Source organism: Heterodontus francisci, chromosome 19 (genome assembly GCF_036365525.1).
Source record: "Heterodontus francisci isolate sHetFra1 chromosome 19, sHetFra1.hap1, whole genome shotgun sequence".
Taxonomy (NCBI): domain Eukaryota; kingdom Metazoa; phylum Chordata; class Chondrichthyes; order Heterodontiformes; family Heterodontidae; genus Heterodontus; species Heterodontus francisci.
In genome coordinates, this window is record NC_090389.1 from 88,375,345 (window position 1) to 88,400,724 (window position 25,380).

Below are 25,380 nucleotides of genomic sequence, written 5' to 3' on the forward strand. Positions count from 1 at the left end.
CTGTTTTTGTTAACCACGGATGGTGGGTCCCACCCGTGGAATTTTTCTTTTTCGTTGGAATGTATCTATTTTGTGTATTCTGAAATATCCCCTTAAATGTCTGCCACTGCATCTCTATTGACCTACCCCTTAACCTAATTTGCCAGTTCATTTTAGCTAGCTCTACTTTCACGCCCTCATAATTGCCCTTATTTAAGTTTAAAATACTAGTCTTGGACCCACTCTTCTCTCTCTGAAACTGAATGTGAAATTCAATCATATTATGATCACTGCTGCCCAGGGGCGTCTTCACTATGAGGTCATTAATTAATCCTATCTCGTTGCACAATACCAGGTCTAATTTAACCTGCTCTCTGGTTGGCTCCAGAATGTGCTGTTCTAAGAAACTATCCCGAAAACATTCTATGAACATCTTGGCCAACTTTGCCCATCTGATTTTTCTAATCTATATGTAGGTTAAACCCCCCCCCATGATTATCACCATGCCCATATCCCCCAACCCCATCTCCCCACCTTTCCCCATATCCCCAAACCCCATTTCGCTACATCACCCCCCCCCCCCCATATCCCCCAACCCCATCTCGCCATATCCCTCCACCTCATCTCCTAACCTACCTCCACATACCTCAATCTCACCTCGGCTGTGAAGTCGAAGATAAACGCCAAAATCAGGTCACAGAGTCCATGCTCTCAGGGATTCGGGATAAAAGACTCAATGCTTCTCATTGTGGGCTTGAGGTTCGGAGCTGCTGTTAGAGCAGCACTCACTGTGATAGTGAATACCTACACACTGCCACTTACCCAGGCTGGGCAGAGGATTGAGACCTCCTTAATGTAACCCCCACCCTCCTTCCCAGAGCACAGGAATCGGATTGTTCAACGACACTCAAGCCCTTAGTTATTCTGCAGCAAACATCTTTCGCGGGAAATTATTCCAGTGACAAAAAAAGCTTTGGGAAGTTTGAGGTTGTGAAAGGCGCCAAATTAATTCCCTGGCAAAGGGCCAGCACAGACACAATGGGACGAATGGTCTCCTTATGTCCTTTAAATCTCTCGGTATATCCTTCCATTGAACCTGGGGGCAGAGCAAGTGTCAGCTCTTTCGGGAGAGGTGAGAATTGGGAATACACTAAACTGAATGAAACTGGACAATTCCTGCTTCCCAATGGCTCAGTTCCGCGTATTAGAAACAATACGGTAGCGGAATGAACAGACCAGTGAAGGGGGGGGGGGTGTGCCTGCAGGGGGGACAAACTTCATAATTCTCAACCCGTCTTTCCAAACAAATCCCATACAGACAGAATAATTCTAACAATTATTCAGCGTTCAGGCCATTCCGTAAAAAGTTATTTGGAAAAAAACTTTGAGAAAGAGTTGCTGAAGTTTCTTGCCCTCCCTGTCCCGGGCGGTGGTGGCTTCCTGGAGAACCTGTTACATTCAGCAGCGTTACATTGTGGCACACGGTATCAGAGCCCAGGGGGGTGAGGAGCTGGGAGCCGGGACACTCCCGATCCTCCCCTCCCCGATTGCAGGAGCTCCCGGGTTGCGAGCTTGGTGGATTCAAGCTGTAGTCGAAGGGATGAGGAGGACCAGGCTGGTCCGGATTGTAGCCCTGACTTGCTTCGGATCCTTCCTGTTGGTGCTCCTTTACTTCCAAGGCGGTTTCAGCCCAGGTAATGTAGCGGGTGAAATTGACTAGATTACAACCCTGACACATTTGGAAATTGACTGGGGGTTAGTTGGGGGCGGGGGTACTCTGATCAGCTGTTAATGCCCCCTCCCACAAAAAACATCACAGGGAAATGTCCCTAATCAGAAAGTTACAGGTTGAAGTTGTCTGTCATCGATTGACAACTGTTTGACACGTTGGTAGTTTCTTTTGCTGACCCCAATTCTTTAAAGAAACACTTGCGTTTCTATAGCGCCTTTCAGGAGCTCAGGACGTTCCGAAGAGCTTTACAACCAATGAAGTACTTTTTGAAGTTTAGTCACTGTTGTAATGTAGGAAACGCCGCAGTCATAGAGTTATACAGCACAGAAACAGGCCCTTCGGTCCATCGTGTCTGTGCCGGCCATCAAGCACCTGTCTATTCTAATCCAATTTTCCAACACTTGGCCTGTAGCCTTGTGTGCTATGGCGTTTCAAGTGCTCATCTCGATGCTTAAATGTTTTGAGGGTTCCTGCCTCTACCACCCCTTCAGGCAGAGTGTTCCAGATTCCAACCACCCTCTGGGTGAATTTTTTTTCTCCTCAAATCCCCTCTAAACCTCCTGCCCTTTACCTTAAATCTATGCCCCCTGGTTATTGACCCCTCCACTAAGGGAAAAAGTTTCTTCCTATCAATGCCCCTCATAATTTTGTATACCTCAATCAGGTCCCCCCTCAGCCTTCTCTACTCTAAGGAAAACAACCCTAGCCTATCCAGTCTCTCCTCACAGCAGAAATGCTCCAGCCCAGGCAACATCCTGGTGAATCTCCTCTGCACCCTCTCCAGTGCAATCACATCCTTCCTATAGTGTGGTGCCCAGAACTGTACACAGTACTCCAGCTGTGGCCTAACTAGCATTTTATACAGCTCCATCATAACCTCCCTGTTCTTATATTCTATGCCTGGGCTAATAAAGGCAAGTATCCCATATGCCTTCCTAACCACCTTATCTACCTGTGCTGCTGCCTTCAGTGATCTATGGACAAGTACACCAAGGTCCCTCTGACCTTCTGTACTTCCGAGGGTCCTACCATCCATTGTATATTCCCTTGCCTTGTTAGTCCTCCCAAAATGCATCACCTCACACTTCTCAGGATTAAATTCCATTTGCCACTGCTCCGCCCATCTTACCAGCCCATCTATATCATCCTGTAATCGAAGGCTTTCCTCCTCACTATTTATGACACCACCAATTCTCGTGTCATCTGCGAACTCACTGATCATACCTCCTATATTCCCGTCACGACTGCTTTGTGATAGTGATCAAATCATCTGCTTTTAGTGCGGTTGGTTGATAAATATTGACCCCAGGGAAAGCTGCCCTGCTGTTCTTTGGAATAGAGGCCGGGGGATGTTTTACATCCACCTGAGAGGGAGACGGGGGCCTTGGTTTAACGTCTCATCTGAAAGACAGCATCTCTGACAGTACAGCACTCCTTCCGTACTGCACTGGGAGTGTCAGCCTGGATTACGGGCTCAATTCTCTGGATTGGGGCTTGAACCCAGGACTTGCTCGCTCTAAGGCCAGTGAGAGTGCTAGCCACTGTGCCAAGGTTTGCACCTAAGAGTTTCAATAATTTTGAAGCAAGTATGTCCAGTGTATAAAACATAGCAGAAATCAAACACTGGAATCCTGAAACAAAAACAGCAGAATGCTGGAAACACTCCGCAGGTCACAGAGCAGCTGTGAAGAGAGTAAGGTTAGGGTTAACGTCTTAGGTTGTGACCTTTCATCAGAACCGAAATGTAGCAGCAGCGTGTGGATTTTAGCTGAGCCACTGTTGTGGGCATCGGAAAGCTTGTACAGCGACAGACACGTTGTCGCTGTAGCAACAGGGAGCCAGCGGGAGGGACTCTGTGTGTCTCGTTCATGTGGATTGACCGAGTTTTGTTTTTACCACTTCACAAGGGTAGGGATCTGTGCACGTGATATCTGTAAGTCTGATTAGTTGCTATGAGTGTGACTCTGAGTGTGTTTCAGTCTCTGCATCCGTTGCACACGTGTGGCTCGCGTAAGTTACAAATTGCTAATGCCACTTGTGGAACATCCGCACAGTGGTCAGGATTTATTTTTTAACTGGTTCAAATTTCTTTTCAAATCTCTCCATGGCCTCGTACCCTCCTGATCTCTGTAACCTGCTCAACCCCCATAACCCTCTGAGATCTCTCTGCTCCTCTAATTCTGGCCTCATGAGCATCCCCCGAATTTAATCGCTCTGTCATTGGTGGCCGTGCCTTCAGCTGTCTGGGCCTCAAGCTCTGGAATTCCCTCCCTAAACCTCTCTACCTTACTCTCCTCCTTTTAAGATGCTCCTTAAAACCTACCTCTTTGAACATAGGAACAGGAGTAGGCCATTCAGCCCATTGAGCCTGCCCCGCCATTCAATACCATCATGGCTGATCATCCAAGCTTTTGGTCACCTGTCATAATATCTCCTCATGTGGTTCAGTGTCAAATTTTGTTTGCTAATGTTCCTGTGAAGCAGGCTGGGACATTATGTTATGTTAAAGGTGCTATATAAAGGCAATTTGTCGTTTTCCCTCAGGAAGGAAAGCACTACGGGTGTGCACACACTGTCGGAGTAAAAATTGCATCTGTTCCTGGCACAAGGGAGTTTCTCAGATGGATGATGTGGGGACTCTTGTAAAATGGAACCTATATTTAGGCTGACTGGGCTAACCCTGTGCAGTGATTTGCTCTCATTGTTTTGGGGCAGTACTGAGGGTGTGCTGCACTGTCCGAGGGGCAGTACTGAGGGCGTGCTGCACTGTCCGAGGGGCAGTACTGAGGGCGTGCTGCACTGTCCGAGGGGCAGTACTGAGGGCGTGCTGCACTGTCCGAGGGGCAGTACTGAGGGCGTGCTGCACTGTCCGAGGGGCAGTACTGAGGGCGTGCTGCACTGTCCGAGGGGCAGTACTGAGGGCGTGCTGCACTGTCCGAGGGGCAGTACTGAGGGCGTGCTGCACTGTCCGAGGGGCAGTACTGAGGGCGTGCTGCACTGTCCGAGGGGCAGTACTGAGGGCGTGCTGCACTGTCCGAGGGGCAGTACTGAGGGCGTGCTGCACTGTCCGAGGGGCAGTACTGAGGGCGTGCTGCACTGTCCGAGGGGCAGTACTGAGGGCGTGCTGCACTGTCCGAGGGGCAGTACTGAGGGCGTGCTGCACTGTCCGAGGGGCAGTACTGAGGGCGTGCTGCACTGTCCGAGGGGCAGTACTGAGGGCGTGCTGCACTGTCCGAGGGGCAGTACTGAGGGCGTGCTGCACTGTCCGAGGGGCAGTACTGAGGGCGTGCTGCACTGTCCGAGGGGCAGTACTGAGGGCGTGCTGCACTGTCCGAGGGGCAGTACTGAGGGCGTGCTGCACTGTCCGAGGGGCAGTACTGAGGGCGTGCTGCACTGTCCGAGGGGCAGTACTGAGGGCGTGCTGCACTGTCCGAGGGGCAGTACTGAGGGCGTGCTGCACTGTCCGAGGGGCAGTACTGAGGGCGTGCTGCACTGTCCGAGGGGCAGTACTGAGGGCGTGCTGCACTGTCCGAGGGGCAGTACTGAGGGCGTGCTGCACTGTCCGAGGGGCAGTACTGAGGGCGTGCTGCACTGTCCGAGGGGCAGTACTGAGGGCGTGCTGCACTGTCCGAGGGGCAGTACTGAGGGCGTGCTGCACTGTCCGAGGGGCAGTACTGAGGGCGTGCTGCACTGTCCGAGGGGCAGTACTGAGGGCGTGCTGCACTGTCCGAGGGGCAGTACTGAGGGCGTGCTGCACTGTCCGAGGGGCAGTACTGAGGGCGTGCTGCACTGTCCGAGGGGCAGTACTGAGGGCGTGCTGCACTGTCCGAGGGGCAGTACTGAGGGCGTGCTGCACTGTCCGAGGGGCAGTACTGAGGGCGTGCTGCACTGTCCGAGGGGCAGTACTGAGGGCGTGCTGCACTGTCCGAGGGGCAGTACTGAGGGCGTGCTGCACTGTCCGAGGGGCAGTACTGAGGGCGTGCTGCACTGTCCGAGGGGCAGTACTGAGGGCGTGCTGCACTGTCCGAGGGGCAGTACTGAGGGCGTGCTGCACTGTCCGAGGGGCAGTACTGAGGGCGTGCTGCACTGTCCGAGGGGCAGTACTGAGGGCGTGCTGCACTGTCCGAGGGGCAGTACTGAGGGCGTGCTGCACTGTCCGAGGGGCAGTACTGAGGGCGTGCTGCACTGTCCGAGGGGCAGTACTGAGGGCGTGCTGCACTGTCCGAGGGGCAGTACTGAGGGCGTGCTGCACTGTCCGAGGGGCAGTACTGAGGGCGTGCTGCACTGTCCGAGGGGCAGTACTGAGGGCGTGCTGCACTGTCCGAGGGGCAGTACTGAGGGCGTGCTGCACTGTCCGAGGGGCAGTACTGAGGGCGTGCTGCACTGTCCGAGGGGCAGTACTGAGGGCGTGCTGCACTGTCCGAGGGGCAGTACTGAGGGCGTGCTGCACTGTCCGAGGGGCAGTACTGAGGGCGTGCTGCACTGTCCGAGGGGCAGTACTGAGGGCGTGCTGCACTGTCCGAGGGGCAGTACTGAGGGCGTGCTGCACTGTCCGAGGGGCAGTACTGAGGGCGTGCTGCACTGTCCGAGGGGCAGTACTGAGGGCGTGCTGCACTGTCCGAGGGGCAGTACTGAGGGCGTGCTGCACTGTCCGAGGGGCAGTACTGAGGGCGTGCTGCACTGTCCGAGGGGCAGTACTGAGGGCGTGCTGCACTGTCCGAGGGGCAGTACTGAGGGCGTGCTGCACTGTCCGAGGGGCAGTACTGAGGGCGTGCTGCACTGTCCGAGGGGCAGTACTGAGGGCGTGCTGCACTGTCCGAGGGGCAGTACTGAGGGCGTGCTGCACTGTCCGAGGGGCAGTACTGAGGGCGTGCTGCACTGTCCGAGGGGCAGTACTGAGGGCGTGCTGCACTGTCCGAGGGGCAGTACTGAGGGCGTGCTGCACTGTCCGAGGGGCAGTACTGAGGGCGTGCTGCACTGTCCGAGGGGCAGTACTGAGGGCGTGCTGCACTGTCCGAGGGGCAGTACTGAGGGCGTGCTGCACTGTCCGAGGGGCAGTACTGAGGGCGTGCTGCACTGTCCGAGGGGCAGTACTGAGGGCGTGCTGCACTGTCCGAGGGGCAGTACTGAGGGCGTGCTGCACTGTCCGAGGGGCAGTACTGAGGGCGTGCTGCACTGTCCGAGGGGCAGTACTGAGGGCGTGCTGCACTGTCCGAGGGGCAGTACTGAGGGCGTGCTGCACTGTCCGAGGGGCAGTACTGAGGGCGTGCTGCACTGTTGGAGGTGCTATCTCTGGTGGATGTAAAAGATCTCATTGCTGCTGTTGTGAAGAAGAGCAGAGGAGTTCCCCTTGCTGTCCTGACCAACGTGTATCCCTCAGCTGCCATCAATAAGTTACGTTAATCCCCTTTTGTTTCGGAGGACCAGGGGACTGCTGGGTAAGGGAAAACTATTTATTTGGGCAGTGGCAGTACCCGAGACAGTACACGTGTAGTGTCTCCCACCCACCCTCCTCCTCTAACCAAAAAAAAAAGGACTCTGGTGTGTTGATAAGGTAAGCTTTTTATTTAAAAAGTTCAGTCCGTCGGATTGCTAAGCGAACAAGTTTTGACTTTTTTTTTTCGTTTGGTTTTTCAGTAGATTTATTGGGAATCTAGAATAGTGGGAATGGAGGTAAAGGCAGTTGTATGTTCCTCCTGCAGAATGTGGGAGGTAGGGGTCGCCAAGAGTGTCCCTGCTGACTGCATCTGCGGGAAGTGCACCCAACTCCAGCTCCTCGCAGACCGCGTTAGGGAACTGGAGCTGGAGCTGGATGAACTTCGGATCATTCGGGAGGCGGAGGGGATTATTGACAGGAGTTATAGGGAGGCAGTCACACCTCAGGTAAAAGAAGTAGGTAGATGGGTTACCGTCAGGGGAAGGAAAAGGAGCCAGCAGGCAGTGCAGGGATCCCCTGTGGCCGTTTCCCTCAACAACAGGTATACCGTTTTGGATACTGTTGAGGGGGACGCCTTACCAGGGGTAAGCAGTGGGGTGCAGGTCTCTGGCACAGAGTCTGTCCCTGTTGCTCAGAAGGGAAAGGGGAAGAGGAGCAGAGCATTAGTCATTGGGGACTCCATAGTTAGGGGAACAGATAGGAGGTTCTGTGGGAACGAGAGAGACTCACGGTTGGTGTGTTGCCTCCCAGGTGCCAGGGTACGTGATGTCTCTGATCGTGTTTTTGGGATCCTTAACAGGGAGGGGGAGCACCCCCAAGTCGTGGTCCACATAGGCACCAACGACATAGGTAGGAAGAGAGATGGAAATTTAAGGCAGAAATTCAGGGAGCTAGGGTGGAAGCTTAGAGCGAGAACAACCAGAGTTGTTATCTCTGGGTTGTTGCCCGTGCCACGTGCTAGCGAAGAGAGGAATAGGGAGAGAGAGGAGTTGAACACGTGGCTGCAGGGATGGTGTAGGAGGGAGGGTTTTGGTTTCCTGGATAATTGGGGCTCTTTCTGGGGTAGGTGGGACCTCTACAAACAGGATGGTCTTCACCTGAACCAGAGGGGTACCAATATCCTGGGGGGGAGATTTGTTAGTGCTCTTCGGGGGGGTTTAAACTAAATCAGCAGGGGAATGGGAACCTAAATTGTAGTTCCAGTGTACAGGCTGTTGAGAGTAGTGAGGTCAGGGATAAGGTTACAGGGACGCAAGAGGGCACTGGCAAGCAAGAACTTGGTTTAAAGTGTGTCTACTTCAACGCCAGGAGCATCCGGAATAAGGTGGGTGAGCTTGCAGCATGGGTTGGTACCTGGGATCCTGATGTTGTGGCCATTTCAGAGACATGGGTAGAGCAGGGGCAGGAATGGATGTTGCAAGTTCCGGGATTTAGATGTTTTAGTAAGAACAGAGAAGATGGTAAAAGAGGGGCGGGTGTGGCATTGTTAATCAAGGAATGTATTACAGCGGCAGAAAGGACGTTTGAGGACTCGTCTACTGAGGTAGTATGGGCCGAGGTTAGAAACAGGAGAGGAGAGGTCACCCTGTTGGGAGTTTTCTATAGACCTCCAAATAGTTCCAGAGATGTAGAGGAAAGGATAGCGAAGATGATTCTCGACAGGAGCGAGAGTAACAGGGTAGTTGTTATGGGGGACTTTAACTTTCCAAATATTGACTGGAAATACTATAGTTCGAGTACTTTAGATGGGTCTGTTTTTGTCCAGTGTGTGCAGGCGGGTTTTCTGACACAGTATGTGGACAGGCCAACCAGGGGCGATGCCACATTGGATTTGGTACTGGGTAATGAACCCGGCCAGGTGTTCGATTTAGATGTAGATGAGCACTTTGGCGATAGTGATCACAATTTGGTTAGGTTTACCTTAGCGATGGGCAGGGACAGGTATATACCGCAGGGCAAGAATTATAGCTGGGGGAAAGGAAATTATGACGCGATTAGGCAAGATTTAGGATGTGTAGGATGGGGAAGGAAACTGCAGGGGATGGGCACAAACGAAATGTGGAGCTTATTCAAGGAGCAGCTAATGCGTGTCCTTGATAAGTATGTACCTGTCAGGCAGGGAGGAAGTTGTCGAGCGAGGGAGCCGTGGTTTACTCAAGAAGTTGAAGCGCTTGTCAAGAGGAAGAGGGCGGCTTATGTTAGGATGAGACGTGAAGGCTCAGTTAGGGCGCTTGAGAGTTACAAGCTAGCCAGGAAGGATCTAAAGGGAGGGCTAAGAAGAGCAAGGAGAGGACACGAGAAGTCATTGGCGGATTGGATCAAAGAAAACCCTAAGGCTTTCTATAGGTATATCAGGAATAAAAGAATGATAAGAGTTAGAACAGGGCCAATCAAGGATAGTAGTGGGAAGTTGTGTGCGGAATCAGAGGAGATAGGGGAAGCGTTAAATGAATATTTTTCGTCAGTATTTACAGTAGAGAAAGAAAATGTTGTCGAGGAGATTACTGAGATACAGCCTACTAGGCTAGATGGGATTGAGATTCACAAGGAGGAGGTGTTAGCAATTTTGGAAAGAGTGAAAATAGATAAGTCCCCTGGGCCAGATGGGATTTATCCTAGGATTCTCTGGGAAGCCAGGGAGGAGATTGCAGAGCCGTTGTTGTTGATCTTTATGTCGTCATTGTCGACAGGAGTAGTGCCGGAAGACTGGAGGATAGCAAATGTTGTCCCCTTGTTCAAGAAGGGGAGTAGAGACAGCCCTGGTAATTATAGACCTGTGAGCCTTACTTCGGTTGTGGGTAAAATGTTGGAAAAGGTTATAAGAGATAGGATTTATAATCATCTTGAAAAGAATAAGTTCATTTGCGATAGTCAGCACGGTTTTGTGAAAGGTAGGTCGTGCCTCACAAACCTTATTGAGTTTTTCGAGAAGGTGACCAAACAGGTGGATGAGGGTAAAGCCGTGGATGTGGTGTATATGGATTTCAGTAAGGCGTTTGATAAGGTTCCCCACGGTAGGCTATTGCAGAAAATACGGAAGTATGGGGTTGAAGGTGATTTAGAGCTTTGGATCAGAAATTGGTTAGCTGAAAGAAGACAGAGGGTGGTGGTTGATGGCAAATGTTCATCCTGGAGTTTAGTTACTAGTGGTGTACCGCAAGGATCTGTTTTGGGGCCACTGCTGTTTGTCATTTTTATAAATGACCTGGAAGAGGGTGTAGAAGGGTGGGTTAGTAAATTTGCGGATGACACGAAGGTCGGTGGAGTTGTGGATAGTGTCGAAGGGTGTTGTAGGGTACAGAGGGACATAGATAGGCTGCAGAGCTGGGCTGAGAGATGGCAAATGGAGTTTAATGCGGAGAAGTGTGAGGTGATTCACTTTGGAAGGAGTAACAGCAATGCAGAGTACTGGGCTAATGGGAAGATTCTTGGTAGTGTAGATGAGCAGAGAGATCTTGGTGTCCAGGTACATAAATCCCTGAACGTTGCTACCCAGGTTAATAGGGCTGTTAAGAAGGCATATGGTGTGTTAGCTTTTATTAGTAGGGGGATCGAGTTTCGGAGCCACGAGGTCATGATGCAGCTGTACAAAACTCTGGTGAGGCCGCACCTTGAGTATTGCGTGCAGTTCTGGTCACCGCATTATAGGAAGGATGTGGAAGCTTTGGAAAGGGTGCAGAGGAGATTTACTAGGATGTTGCCTGGTATGGAGGGAAGGTCTTACGAGGAAAGGCTGAGGGACTTGAGGTTGTTTTCATTGGAGAGAAGGAGGAGGAGAGGTGACTTAATAGAGACATATAAGATAATCAGAGGGTTAGATAGGGTGGATAGTGAGAGTCTTTTTCCTCGGATGATGATGGCAAACACGAGGGGACATTGCTTTAAGATGAGGGGTGAAAGATATAGGACAGATGTCAGAGGTAGTTTCTTTACGCAGAGAGTAGTAGGGGCGTGGAACGCCCTGCCTGCAACAGTAGTAGACTCGCCAACTTTAAGGGCATTTAAGTGGTCATTGGATAGACATATGGATGAAAATGGAATAGTTTAGGTCAGATGGTTTCACAGGTCGGCGCAACATCGAGGGCCGAAGGGCCTGTACTGCGCTGTAATGTTCTAATTTTAATAAGACACAGTTGTTCTGGCCATTTATTCCATTTCTGTTTGTGGGACTGAGGCACTTGGAATGGCCAGAGGTTGTTAAAGGCGTTATAGAAATGCAAATTCTCTCTTTAATTACACTGCTCAAGGCAGCCAGGGGATGGGCAATGACTGCAGTCTGGCCAGGCTCACCCAAATACTGAGAATAAATTAAAATAAAAGTTCTATAATTTGACTCCTCATTGTGACAGAGAGTCCAGGTTTAATTGTGTTGAATCAAGTGTGGCTCTTGGCTGCATTGGGTGAGAGTTGCCCGAGTTCCCACTTTCCTCCTGAAGGCAGATTATTCAACTGTCGAGGCAAAGCAGCATCACTGAGCCTGGTCCTGCCCTTGGCCAATGCATGTGACCTTGCAGGGGTCAGGTAACTCCCTCTCACAAGGACAAGGTAAGAAACTGTCACCCTGAAGGTGATGGAAGATGTGTTCCTGCGATATGTCTATTAGCTGTTTATGGAACAGGTCTTTATCTAAGGATGTCAAAGCCTTAGTGAGGGTGCACTAAAAATATACTAGAACGCTATCTGGAATGAGGGACCTCAGTTTTGTGGAGAGACTGGGGAAGCTGCGATTGTGCTCCTTAGAGCAGAGAAAGTTAAGAGAAGATTTAATAGAGATGTTCAAAATCATGAGGGATTTTGTTCGTGTAAAGGAGGAGAAACTGTTTCCAGTGGCAGGAGGGTCGGTAACCAGAGGACACAGATTTAAAATAATTCGCAAAAGAACCAGAGGGCGAGACGAGGAGATTTGTTTTTTACACAGTGAGTTGTTGTGATCTGGAACGCGCTGCCTGAAAGGGCAGTGGAAGCAGATTCAATAGTAATTTTCAAAAGGGAATTGAATAAATACTTGAAGGGACAGAGTTTACAGGAATATGGGGAGAGAGCAGGGGAGGTGGGACTAATTGGATAGCTCTTTCAAAGAGCCAGCACAGGCACGATGGGCCGAATGGCCTGCTTCTGTGCAGTATAAATCTGTGAATGACCCCTTGGCCCACTTGGTGTGGCATATACTCCAGGCTGACTCTCTGCCGCACTGGACAGCACTGTTATTAGATGAGGTGTTAATTCAAGGCCATGCTTGTCTGTCTGACCAGGTCGATGTTAAAGATCCCACGGAGTTAAACATAGAAACATAGAAAATAGGAGCAGGAGTCGGCCATTTGCCCCTTCGAGCCTGCTCCACCATTCATTATGATCATGGCTGATCATCCAACTCAGTTACCTGTTCCCACTTATTTAAAGGAGTTCTCCTGGTGTTCTGGCCAGTACTCCCCCTGTTCTCGTGCAAGTGGGAGTAAACAGTGACTTCAGAGTGATTTCCGTTTCTCCACTCGTGTCTGTTTGATCCCACTGTTAAGGATTTACAGATTCAAGCTTATTATTGCACTCGGGTTGTCAGCCTAGATTATTTGTTGGAAGCAGATGTGAGATTTGAATAAAGCTACAAAAGAAGACGTTTGAAAACCAAGAGGCTGCTCTAAGTGAGTATGTCACACACAATCATACAGCACAGAAGCAGGCCATTCAGCCTATCCTGCCTGTGCTAGCTCTGAGTTATCCAATTAGTCCCTCTTCCCTGCCCCACAGTTGTGCAATTTTTTCCCTTTCAAGTGCAAAGCATTAAGGTAGATAAGTCCCCAGGGCCTGATGGGATCTACCCCAGAATACTGAGGGAGGCGAGGGAAGAAATTGCTGGGGCCGTGACAGAAATCTTTGCATCCTCATTGGCTACAGGTGAGGTCCCAGAGGACTGGAGAATAGCCAATGTTGTGCCTTTGTTTAAGAAGGGTAGCAAGGATAATCCAGGAAATTATAGGCCGGTGAGCCTTACGTCAGTGGTAGGGAGATTATTAGAGAGGATTCTTCGGGACGGGATTTACTTTCATTTGGAAGCAAACGAACTTATTAGCGAGAGACAGCATGGTTTTGTGAAGGGGAGGTCGTGTCTCATTAATTTGACTGTGTTTTTTGAGGAAGTGACGAAGATGATTGATGAAGGAAGGGCAGTGGATGTTATCTATATGGACTTCAGTAAAGCCTTTGACAAGGTCCCGCATGGCAGACTGGTACAAAAGGTGAAGTCACACGGGATCAGAGGTGAGCTGGCAAGATGGATACAGAACTGGCTCGGTCATAGAAGACAGAGGGTATCTGTGGATGGGTGTTTTTCAGAATGGAGGGATGTGACTAGTGGTGTTCGGCAGGGATCAGTGCTGGGACCTTTGCTGTTTGTAGTATATATAAATGATTTGGAGGAAAATGTAACTGGTCTGATTAGTAAGTTTGCAGACGACACAAAGGTTGGTGGAGTTGCGGATAGTGATGAGGATTGTCAGAGGATACAGCAGGATATAGATCGGTTGGAGACTTGGGCAGAGAAATGGCAGATGGAGTTTAATCCGGACAAATGTGAGGTAATGCATTTTGGAAGGTCTAATGCAGGTGGGAGGTATACAGTAAATGGCAGAACCCTTAGGAGTATTGACAGGCAGAGAGATCTGGGTGTACAGGTCCACAGGTCACTGAAAGTGGCAACGCAGGTGGATAAGGTAGTCAAGAAGGCATACGGCATGCTTGCCTTCATCGGTCGTAGGCAAAGAGTATAAAAATTGGCAAGTCATGCTGCAGCTGTACAGAACTTTAGTTAGGCTACACTTAGAATATTGTGTGCAATTCTGGTCGCCACACTACCAGAAGGACGTGGAGGCTTTGGAGAGGGTACAGAAGAGGTTTACCAGGATGTTGCCTGGTCTGGAGGGCATTAGCTATGAGGAGAGGTTGGAAAAACTCCGATTGTTTTCACTGGAACGACGGAGGTGGAGGGGCGACATGATAGAGGTTTACAAAGTTATAAGCGGCATGGACAGAGTGGATAGTCAGAAGCTTTTTCCCAGGGTGGAAGAGTCAGTTACTAGGGGACATAGGTTTAAGGTGCGAGGGGCAAAGCTTAGAGGGGATGTGCAAGGCAGGTTTTTTTACACAGAGGGTGGTGAGTGCCTGGAACATGCTGTCGGGGGAGGTGGTGGAAGCAGGTACGATAGCGACGTTTAAGAGACATCTTGACAAATATATGAATAGGATGGGAATAGAGGGATATGGGCCCCGGAAGTGCAGAAGGTTTTAGTTTAGGCAGGCATCAAGATCGGCGCAGGCTTGGAGGGCCGAATGGCCTGTTCCTGTGCTGTACTGTTCTTTGTTCTTTGTAAATCAAATTCTCTTTTGAAAGGTGGAGTAATTACTGAACTATTTAACCATTTTTTAAAAAACTGGTGTTCATGAAAGAAATGGGACAAAAAAAAAACCAGAATTGAGAATAGATTAAAGGTGAATGTAGGCGACAGAAAATGTTCAAGTTGCTATTGAGTTCTTACTGAGGAAGTTGTTGAATTCAAGGTAGGTGAGGCTCCACTGTCTCTGATCACCTTCGTCACTTTCAGACATGCTATCTTTCGTGGCAGCCAATTTGTGCACGGCAAGATTCCACAAGTAGCAATGGAACAAATGAGCAGATAATTTCTCTTAACCTAGTGCTGTTGGTTGATGGATGAATTCTTCTTCTTCTTTGGCCTCCTTGTCTCGAGAGACAATGGGTAAGCGCCTGGAGGTGGTCAGTGGTTTGTGGAGCAGCGCCTGGAGAGGCTATAAAGGCCAGTTCTAGAGTGACAGACTCTTCCACAGGTGCTGCAGAAGAAATTGTTTGTCGGGGCTGTTACACAGTTGGCTCTCCCCTTGCGCCTCTGTCTTTTTTATCTGCCAACTGCTAAGTCTCTTCGACTCGCCACACTTTAGCCCTGCCTTTATGGCTGCCCGCCAGCTCTGGCGATCGCTGGCAACTGACTCCCACAACCTATGATCAATGTCACAGGACTTCATGTCGTGTTTGCAGATGTCTTTAAAGCTGAGACATGGACGGCCGGTGGGTCTGATACCAGTGACGAGCTCGCTGTACAATGTGTCCTTGGGGATCCTGCCATCTTCCATGCGGCTCACATGGCCAAGCCATCTCAAGCGCCGCTGACTCAGTAGTGTGTATAAGCTGGGGATGTTGGCCGCCTCGAGGACTTCTGTGTTGGAGATACGGTCCTGCCACCTGATGCCAAGTATTCTCCGGAGGCAGCAGGGAGAAGAAAATCCCAAATAGTGTGGGTGCGAGAACACAGCCCTGTTTCACACCACTCAGGATAGGAAAGGGGTCTGATGAGGTGCTGCTATGCTGAATTGTGCCTTTCATTTTGTCATGGAATGAGGTGATGATACTTAGTAGCTTTGGTGGACATCCGATCTTTTCTAGTAGTCTGAAGAGACCACGTCTGCTGACGAGGTCAAAGTCTTGTTGGTCAGGATAGTGAGGATAACTTCTCAGCTCTTCTTTGAATAGTATCATGGGATCTTTTATGTCCACCTGAGAGGTAACACAGGCCCTCGGTTCATTGTCTCATCTGAAAGACGACACCTCCGACAGTGCTGCACTCCCTCAGTACTGCACTGAGGTGTCAGCCTGGATTTTGTGCTCAAATCTCAGCAATGAGGCTTGAACCCATGGTCTTCTGAGTCACAACCCATCAAGCCACAACAGACACAGTAGGGGGAAAAAGAGAAACTATTTCCTCTGGCGGGAGAATCCAGAACGAGGGGGCACGATTATAAGATTAAAGCTGGGTCACTTAGGAGTGAAATCAGGAAGCATTTCTTTACATAAAAGACACTGGAAATCTGGAACCCTCACCCAAAATTCTATGGATGCTGGGGGAGCTTTTCAAGACTGAGATTGATAGTTTGTTGGGTAAGGAGATGGAGCAAAGGCAGGTTGAGGTACAGATCAGTCATGGTCTAGTAGAATGGTGGAATAGGCTTGAAGGGCTGAGTGGCCTCCTCTTGTTCCTATGCAGGTGATTTAAAAAAATTATTTACTGAAGTTTAAAAGTGACTGCAAGCAGCTGTGGGCTACTCAGCCTGGAATCTCCATTTACATGGACTGTCTGGTTTTCTGTCTCGTTTCCAATGCCTGACAGCCGCTAATCCAGGTTAAGGGGGTCATTCAGACGTGGGGCGAGGGCAGGACCCAAGAACAGCATCTGTGTGAGGAGTGGGATCCTGTCTTGTCTCCTAATTCAAACATTGCTCCTGGATTTCTCCCCTGGTGGATTGTGCTGGAGGTCCCTCCTCCCGTGTCCTGCGTGGTTGGGGAAATTCCACAGTCTGAGTGAGCTGGAGTAACTACAACAAGCCTTTATATAGCGCCTTTAGTGTCACATAAATGTCCCAAGGTGCTTCACAGGAGTGTAATCAGACAGAATTTAATACCAATCCAAAGAAGGAGACATTAGGACGGGCGACCTAACCCTTGGCCAAAAAGATCGAGCTATACGAGGACAGACAGGCAGACAGGTTCAGGGACTCCTTCCAGTTTATGTCTCCTGGGCACTTAATCCACTGTGTATGAGGAAAGTCCCTTGTTAGAGATCATCCATTGTATGTGTGAGTGTACATATGCAGGTTGATGTATGTTTAGATGTGTTTTGTGCGTGTGCTAATTGTTTTGCATGTACGTGTGTGTGTGCTGTTTGTATGTCAGTGCGCATGTCCCTGTATGTGCACATGAATGTGTTCCTTTCCGATGAGAGGCCCTGTCTGCTCTCTCAGGTGGATGTAAAAGATCCCGGGGCCCTATTTTGAAGAAGTGCAGGGGTGTCCTCCCCGGTGTCCTGGTCAATATCTATCCCTCAATCAACATCACCAGCTGGTCAATAACACATTGCTGTTTGTAGGCTCTTGCTGTGCTTGGGATCTTGCTGTGCACAAACTGGTTGCTGTGTTTCCTACATTACAACAGCGATTACACTTCAAAAGTACTTCATTGGCTGTAAAGCGCTTTGAGATGTCCAGTGGTTGTGAAAGGTGCTATATAAATGCAAGTCTTTTTCTTTTCTTTGTGTGCTTTGTACCAATGTTGATCTGCTTGTGTCCCTCACTTAACTGGACTAATCCTTCATTGAGCCCCTTTTCCAAAGTGAATTGCATAACAGAAGGCTGCAGCAAGCTAAGGGTTAAAGAGTTAACTCTTGCTATGCCGGCTTGGTCTGTTATCAGCAGCAGTCAGACTGGAAGCTCCGAGTGGATCAGCTGTGTTTTCACTGGGTTCGGAAGGGTCAGGTATACTGTGTAACTGCAGTCTGTGATCACTGAGTTCCAACAATCTGTCCTGCTACAGGGCAGAACCCCATTAGCTGTTAATGCTTTGCACAAAGCTGCATAGAAATGAATGCTGGCAGCAATGCCAAACAGCTAATGTCACATGTACTGCCTGTTATACACCCGGCTGGATATTCGGCTTCATTGAATGCCGCACAAGGTGAATTTCTCCCCAATGGGCTTTAAGCCTCATTATAGATGGTAACTGAAATGGGGCTTGGTGCACAGAGTGGTTACTGGGGGGCCATCAGCACTCATAGAATGAACCCCATTAGGCACTTTCTAAAAAGTGCGAGAGACTTGGGAGGGGTGGGGAACACAGGAGATTGACCTCCCTGCAATGATATCAGATACTGCAATCCCGGGATTGTGTTGTGTATACTGTCAGTGTGAACTTTCCACGCTGCTCCTCTGAACTGGGAGTGATCCACGGAGACTATTCGCTGAGGGGACAGAAGGACAGAACAGCAAGCAACAAGCATTTCCAGACACCAGCCATCCTCTTGTACACAAAGGTTCCCCTAGAAACTGTGAGCCTGGATTGAAGTATTCTCTCTGTGAAAGTAGATCTTTTATGCAGCAAATTCTTCAGAAATAAACTGACAGAGCAGGAGACTCGAGATCCTTTAAACACAGGACCACAGGAAAATCCAGGTCTAAGCAAAAGAGGCCGACTGTAATAAGGTCCTGGTTTAGAAAAGAAAGACATTGCATTTGTCTAGCGCCTTTCACCACCTCCGGACATCCCAAATGCTTCACAGCCAAGGAAGTACTTTTTGAAGTGTAGTCACTGTAGTAATGTAGGAAACGCAAGCTCCCACAAACAGCAATGACCAGATAATCTGTTTTAATAATATTATGGAGTCATTTATAACACAGAAGGAGGCCATTCAGTCCATTGAGTCAATGCCAACTCTCCACGGAGTGATCCAATCAGTCCCACGCCTCCGCTCAAATACCCTAGCCCTGAGTGTTTATTGCCTTTGTGTCCATCCAATTTCCTTTTGAAGTCATTGATTGTCTCTACTTCCATCACCCTTGTGGGCAGAGAGTTCCAGGTCATTACCACCCACTGTGCAAAATAGTTCTTCCTCACATTCCCCCTGCATCTCTTGCCCACAGCCTTCAATCTGTGTCCCTAGTCCTTGTACCATCAGTTAATGGGAACAGTTTTTCCTTGTCTGACTTATCTGAGCCTGTCATAATCTTGTACGCCTCTATCATATCTCCCCTCAATCTCCTTTGTTCCAAGGAGAACAAACTCAGCTTTTCCAACCTAACCTTGTAACTAAAATCCTCCATCCCTGGAACCATTCTGGCAAATCTCCTCTGCACCCTCAAGGACACTCTCATCCTTGCTGAAGTGCAGTGACCAGAACTGGTGCAACCAGTGCTTTATAAAGGTTCAGCATAACTTCCCTGCTTTTGTACTCTATGCCTCTATTTATGAATCCCAAGACCACATATGCTTTACCAACCACTGCCACTTTCTCTATGTTCTGACACCTTCAAAGATCAATACACATGCTCTCCCAGGTCTCTCAGTTCCTGCACACTTTTTAGGACTACACCATTAAATCTATATTGCCTCACCCTATCCCTTCTCAAAATGCATCACCTCACACTAGTCTGTATTAAATTCCATCTGTCACTCATCTGTCCATTCTGCTAGTCTATGTCCTGTTGTGGGCAGTTCATATCATCCTCACTGTTTGACACTCCAAGTTTGGCATCATCGGCAAATTTTGAAATTCTACTCGTATTCCAATGCCCAAGTCATTTATATATAGTAAAAGAAAAAGCAGCAGTCCCAGCACTGAGTCTTGGGGAACACCACCATCTACCATCCAACAGTCTTTAAAAAAAACATTTACCATGATTCGCTATTTTCTGTCCTTCAGCCAATTTTTTATTCAATTGGACACTGACCATCCATTCCATGAGCTTCAATTTTGCTAACCAGCCTTTTATGTGGTACTTTGTCAAACATTTTCTTAAAATCCATATAGACAACATCTACCACATTCTCTTCATCAACCTTCTCTGCTCCATCAAAAAGTTCAATTTGATTAGTTAAGCATGATTTGCCTTTTACAAATCCATGCTGGCTACCCTTAATTAACTCAAACCTCTCCAAGTGTCTGTTGTTTTTTTTTTGTCTGATTATTGTTTCTAAAACCTTACGTACCGCTGATGTTAAACTAAGTGGCCTGTCGTTGCTAGGACTGTCCTTACACCCTTTCTTGAATAAGGGGGTCACATTTGCCACTCTCCAATCCTCTGGCACCTCCCCCATATCTAGGGAAGATTGGAAGATTATGGAAAACCCTTCCACTATCTCCACACCCACTTACTTTAGCAACCTGGGATGCAAACCATCCGGACCAGGTGACTTATCTGCCCCAAGTATAGTCAGCCTTTCCAGTATCTCCTCCCTCAATTTTTACCCTATCCATTGCCTCTACTGTCTCTGCTTCTACCGATATTTTATCAACATCCTCTTCCTTAGTAAACACTCATAGAAAATACTCATTAAGTATTCTAGCCTTGCCTTGCATCTCTAAGCATCTATCGTCCTCTTTGTCCCTAATAGGCTCCACTCCACCTCTTGCTATCCGCTTACTATTTACATGGCAGTAGAAGATTTTTGGGTTCCCTTTTATGTTGACTGTTCTACTCTCATATTTTCTCTTTGCCAGTCTTAATTTCCACTTCATCTTATTGTATTTGGCCTGGTTCTCATTTGAAGATTTCACCTGACATGTACCATACACCTTTTTTTCTTCTTGTTTCATCATATTCTCTATCTCCCTCGATATCCAAGGAGCCCTGGTTTTGGTTCCCCTTACCTTTCACCCTTGTTGGAATGTACCTAGCCTGTACCTGAAGCATCTCTTCCTTAAAGATCACCCAATGTTCCATTACAGCTCTTCCTCTCAGTCTTTGATTCAATTTTATTCTGGCTAGATCACCTGGTCAGGGATGAGTATTGGCTCAGCGTGCTGGGGAGAGCTCCTCTGCTCTTTCAAATAGTGGCAGTGGAATCTTTTACATCCACCTGAGAGGCAGACAGCACGTCTGTTTGACACTTAATTCAAAAGATGGCACCGCCGACAGTGCCAGTGCAGTACTGAGGGAGTGCTGCACTGTCGGAGGGTCGGTACTGAGGGAGTGCTGCACTGTCGGAGGGTCGGTACTGAGGGAGTGCTGCACTGTCGGAGGGTCGGTGCTGAGGGAGTGCTGCACTGTCGGAGGGTCGGTGCTGAGGGAGCGTCGGAGGGTCGGTGCTGAGGGAGCGTCGGAGGGTCGGTGCTGAGGGAGCGTCGGAGGGTCGGTGCTGAGGGAGCGTCGGAGGGTCGGTGCTGAGGGAGCGCCGCACCGTCGGAGGGTCGGTGCTGAGGGAGCGCCGCACCGTCGAAGGGTCGGTGCTGAGGGAGCGCCGCACCGTCGAAGGGTCAGTACTGAGGGAGCGCCACACTGTCAGCCTAGATTATGTGCTGAAGACCTGACCCCATAACCTTCCGCCTTGGAGGCGTGAGATTGCGACTCACTGTGCCATGTCTAACATTGTCTATAATTGGAAAAAGGAAGTTTCAGCCTCACTTTTTTTACTCAAAGTTTTACTTCCTGTCATAAAAAGAGAACAGCAAAAGTTTAATTTCTTACATTCTAGCTGCAGATCCGCTATTAACCCATTAACTCCCTCTGTGATCACCCCATGTACCCCCTTAGATGTTGCTAACCTGGTGCATCCTCCTGATCCGTGAGGTTAAGTTCCAAACCGGACAGCAAATATATCGACTGAGCACAGACCGTTTTCTCCGTGCCTTACTAAAAGGGTGCGTTATAAAGAAAGACTTGCATTTATATAGCACCGTTCACTATCTCAGGATATCCTAGAGTGCTTCACAGACAATGAAGTATTTTTTGAAGTGTAGTCACGCTTTGTAATGTAGGAAATGCACAGCTAATTTGCGCACAGCAAGATCCCACAAACAGCAATATGACAAATGAGCTGATAACCTGTTTTAGTGATGTTGGTTAAGGGATAACTATTGGCCCCAGGGAATCTTTTACATACACGTGAGTGGGGGGGCGCAGACATGCTCTCAATTCAACGTCTGATGACTCTCTCAGTACTGCACTGGGAGGGTCAGCCTGGATTCAGTGCTCATGTATCTGGACTGGGATTTGAACCCACAACATCCTGTCTCAGAAGCGTGAGAGAGAGGCAGTGACGACCAGCCTGCCACACTGATACTGTCCTCCTGTCTGGGGAGGGCCTGCACCCGTGAACATTTTATTTTCGCTGCCAAGTGAAGTTGAGTGCAGATCTAAGTGACTTCCCCACCCTCCGAATGCCATTTCAATTGGTGACTGTCTCACCGGTGCCAGGTGGGCAGGGGTTAAAAGTTGGGCTGTCGTATGTACAGACTGAGTGGTATAGGCAGAGGGGTGGGTCTATCAGGGTGTTCAGACATGCCCCATGAATTGTTCTGGATGTTTCTATTGGAACACTCCTTCCTTTCTGAAGAATGCACTTTGACACACACGATAGAAACAAGCAAGAATATTCTGCCTTAGCTGGTCAGTCCTGCAATAAAAGACAATCGGCAAAAGAGCCAGAGGGGAAATGAGGAGATTTTCTTTTTTACTCAGCGAGTTGTTATAATCTGTGAACAGGAGGAGGCCATTCAGCCCTTCCAGCCTGTTGCGTCATTCAATTAGATCATGGCTGATCTGTATTTTAACTCCATCTACCTGCCTTAGTTCCGTAACCTTTAGTACCCTAGCCCAACAAACAGTGAGCAATCTCAGTTTTAAAATTTTCAATTGATCCCCAGCATCGACAGCTTTTTGGGGGAAGAGAGTTCCAGATTTCCACTCCCCTTTGTGTGAAGAAGTGCTTCCTAACATCACCCCTGAACGGCCTGGGTCTAATTTTAAGGTTATTCCCCCGTATTCTGGACTCCCCCCACCAGAGGAAATAGTTTCTGTCTATTGACCCGATCAACTCCTTTAATCATCTTAAAGAACTCCATTAGATCACCCCTAAATCTCCCATACTCAACAGAGTGCACTCCCTGGAAGGACAGTGGAAGCAGATATAAAAATAACTTTGGAAAGTGCTTTTAAAAAGCCAGCACAGCACGATGGGCTGAATGGCCTTTTGGATTGCTGTATTATTCCATGAGTTTGACCAGGGAAGACTGAGTTAGTTGGGCTTCTGGTTTTAAATGTTCACCAGGATATCACAGTGCATCATAGCAAAGTTATTGAAAGGTAAGTGACACAGAATAGTTGCTCATCCCTCCTGATTTAGGGATTTGGTCTGAGTTGGCTGTTTTTCTACATTACTTTTTTATTTGTTTTAGATTAAGGGAAGTAATCATATTTCTGTTAGAGCCTGATTTTGAAATTCATACTGGGGGAGGGGGAGGTGAATATGAACCTTTTCTGTAGTGGTTTAGTATGTTCTGGCAAACACGCATCCAGTCGCCTTTTGAGAAAATATTTCCTGTCTGACCATTTGAGAGTTACTGTGGATGATTTAATGGCAGAAGCTTGTTGTCTGTCCAGCCCATCTCCATCTGTTACTGAATTTTTTAATAAGTGGAATGCATGGTCACTGAAGGACACTCTTACAAAGAATAACCTTGACGTGAGGGAAATCGGAAACTGCTACACAACCATATAAATGGCCCAGATCACTCTCTGCTTTGCAGCAGTATAGGCTGCTCAACTTCCCCTTACTCAGTTTAACATTTCAGCTTGAAAGACAGCATCTCTGACAGTGCGGCGCTCCCTCAGTGCTGGCCCTCCGGCAGTGCGGCGCTCCCTCAGTGCTGACCCTCCGGCAGTGCGGCGCTCCCTCAGTGCTGACCCTCCGGCAGTGCGGCGCTCCCTCAGTGCTGACCCTCCGGCAGTGCGGCGCTCCCTCAGTGCTGACCCTCCGGCAGTGCGGCGCTCCCTCAGTGCTGACCCTCCGGCAGTGCGGCGCTCCCTCAGTGCTGACCCTCCGGCAGTGCGGCGCTCCCTCAGTGCTGACCCTCCGGCAGTGCGGCGCTCCCTCAGTGCTGACCCTCCGGCAGTGCGGCGCTCCCTCAGTGCTGACCCTCCGGCAGTGCGGCGCTCCCTCAGTGCTGGCCCTCCGGCAGTGCGGCGCTCCCTCAGTGCTGGCCCTCCGGCAGTGCGGCGCTCCCTCAGTGCTGGCCCTCCGGCAGTGCGGCGCTCCCTCAGTGCTGGCCCTCCGGCAGTGCGGCGCTCCCTCAGTGCTGGCCCTCCGGCAGTGCGGCGCTCCCTCAGTGCTGGCCCTCCGGCAGTGCGGCGCTCCCTCAGTGCTGGCCCTCCGGCAGTGCGGCGCTCCCCCAGTACTGACCCCCGTGGCAGTGCGGCGCTCCCCCAGTACTGACCCCCGTGGCAGTGCGGCGCTCCCCCAGTACTGACCCCCGTGGCAGTGCGGCGCTCCCACAGTACTGGCCCTCCGGCAGTGCGGCGCTCCCACAGTACTGGCCCTCCGGCAGTGCGTCGCTCCCTCAGTACTGGCCCTCCGGCAGTGCGGCACTCCCACAGTACTGACCCCCGTGGCAGTGCGGCGCTCCCTCAGCACTGGCCCCCCACTCCCGGCAGTGCGGCACTCCCTCAGTACTGGCCCTCCGGCAGTGCGGCACTCCCACAGTACTGACCCCCGTGGCAGTGCGGCGCTCCCTCAGTACTGGCCCTCCGGCAGTGCGTCGCTCCCTCAGTACTGGCCCTCCGGCAGTGCGTCGCTCCCTCAGTACTGGCCCTCCGGCAGTGCGGCACTCCCACAGTACTGACCCCCGTGGCAGTGCGGCGCTCCCTCAGCACTGGCCCCCCACTCCCGGCAGTGCGGCACTCCCTCAGTACTGGCCCTCCGGCAGTGCGGCACTCCCACAGTACTGACCCCCGTGGCAGTGCGGCACTCCCACAGTACTGGCCCCCCACTCCCGGCCGTGCGGCACTCCCACAGTACTGGCCCCCCACTCCCGGCCGTGCGGCACTCCCACAGTACTGGCCCCCGCGGCCGTGCGGCACTCCCACAGTACTGACCCCCGCGGCAGTGCGGCACTCCCACAGTACTGGCCCCCCACTCCCGGCAGTGCGGCACTCCCACAGTACTGGCCCCCCACTCCCGGCAGTGCGGCACTCCCACAGCACTGACCCCCGCGGCAGCGCGGCACTCCCACAGCACTGGCCCCCCACTCCCGGCAGTGCGGCACTCCCTCAGTAGTGCACTGGGAGTGTCAGCCTGGATTATGTACTCAATTCTCTGGAGTGGGATTTCTAACTCTGCAGTGTAAGTGCTACTCACTGAGCCACTACTGATAAATGCTTCTCCTGTGGTTTCAGATGAGGAGCCCAGGAATGTAAATGAAACTAAAAATCTGACGTGTGAGGGTCAATTTGTTGATTCCGTCTTACCCAGCTGGAGCTCTGGTTCTCTGACTGAATTGGAGCAACTTCATCTCCGTTCCAAACTGTCTAATTGACTCTTTGTTATCTGTGTAGCAAGTTCCCATGTTTTACTCACAAGACAGGGCTGGTGAAGAACCTGAAATGAATAAATCCCTTATGTTCCTGTAGTTCAACAGAAATTGCTGATTTGTAAATAGAGAGTTGACACCTGCAATCTCTCATTACCACATTGCTGTTTGTGGGATCTTGCTGTGCGCAAATTGGTTTGTTCCAACAGTGACGACACTTCAAAAGTACTTCATTGTCTGTGAAGCACTCTGGGATATCCTGAGATAGTGAACGGTGCTATATAAATGCAAGTCTTTCTTTATAACGCACCCTTTTTGTAAGGCATGGAGAAAACGGTTCTGTGCTCAGTTGATGCATTTGCTGTCCGGTTTGGAAC

The 25,380-nt window shown here is 50.0% G+C and overlaps 1 protein-coding gene across 2 annotated transcripts in view; it reads left to right on the forward strand.

Moving 5' to 3' along the window:
• Positions 1–1,472: 1,472 nt before the first annotated feature.
• LOC137380284 (carbohydrate sulfotransferase 11-like) overlaps positions 1,473–25,380 on the forward strand; it is a 113,842-nt gene continuing 89,934 nt past the window's right edge. Inside the window, exon 1 of one of the 2 annotated variants that reach the window (XM_068052177.1) lies at positions 1,473–1,673. In XM_068052177.1, coding sequence (XP_067908278.1) covers positions 1,580–1,673 — 94 coding nt within the window. In that variant the 5' untranslated portion in view covers positions 1,473–1,579. The remainder of the gene's footprint in view (positions 1,674–25,380) is intronic. The other variant, XM_068052178.1, reaches the window with a different exon arrangement.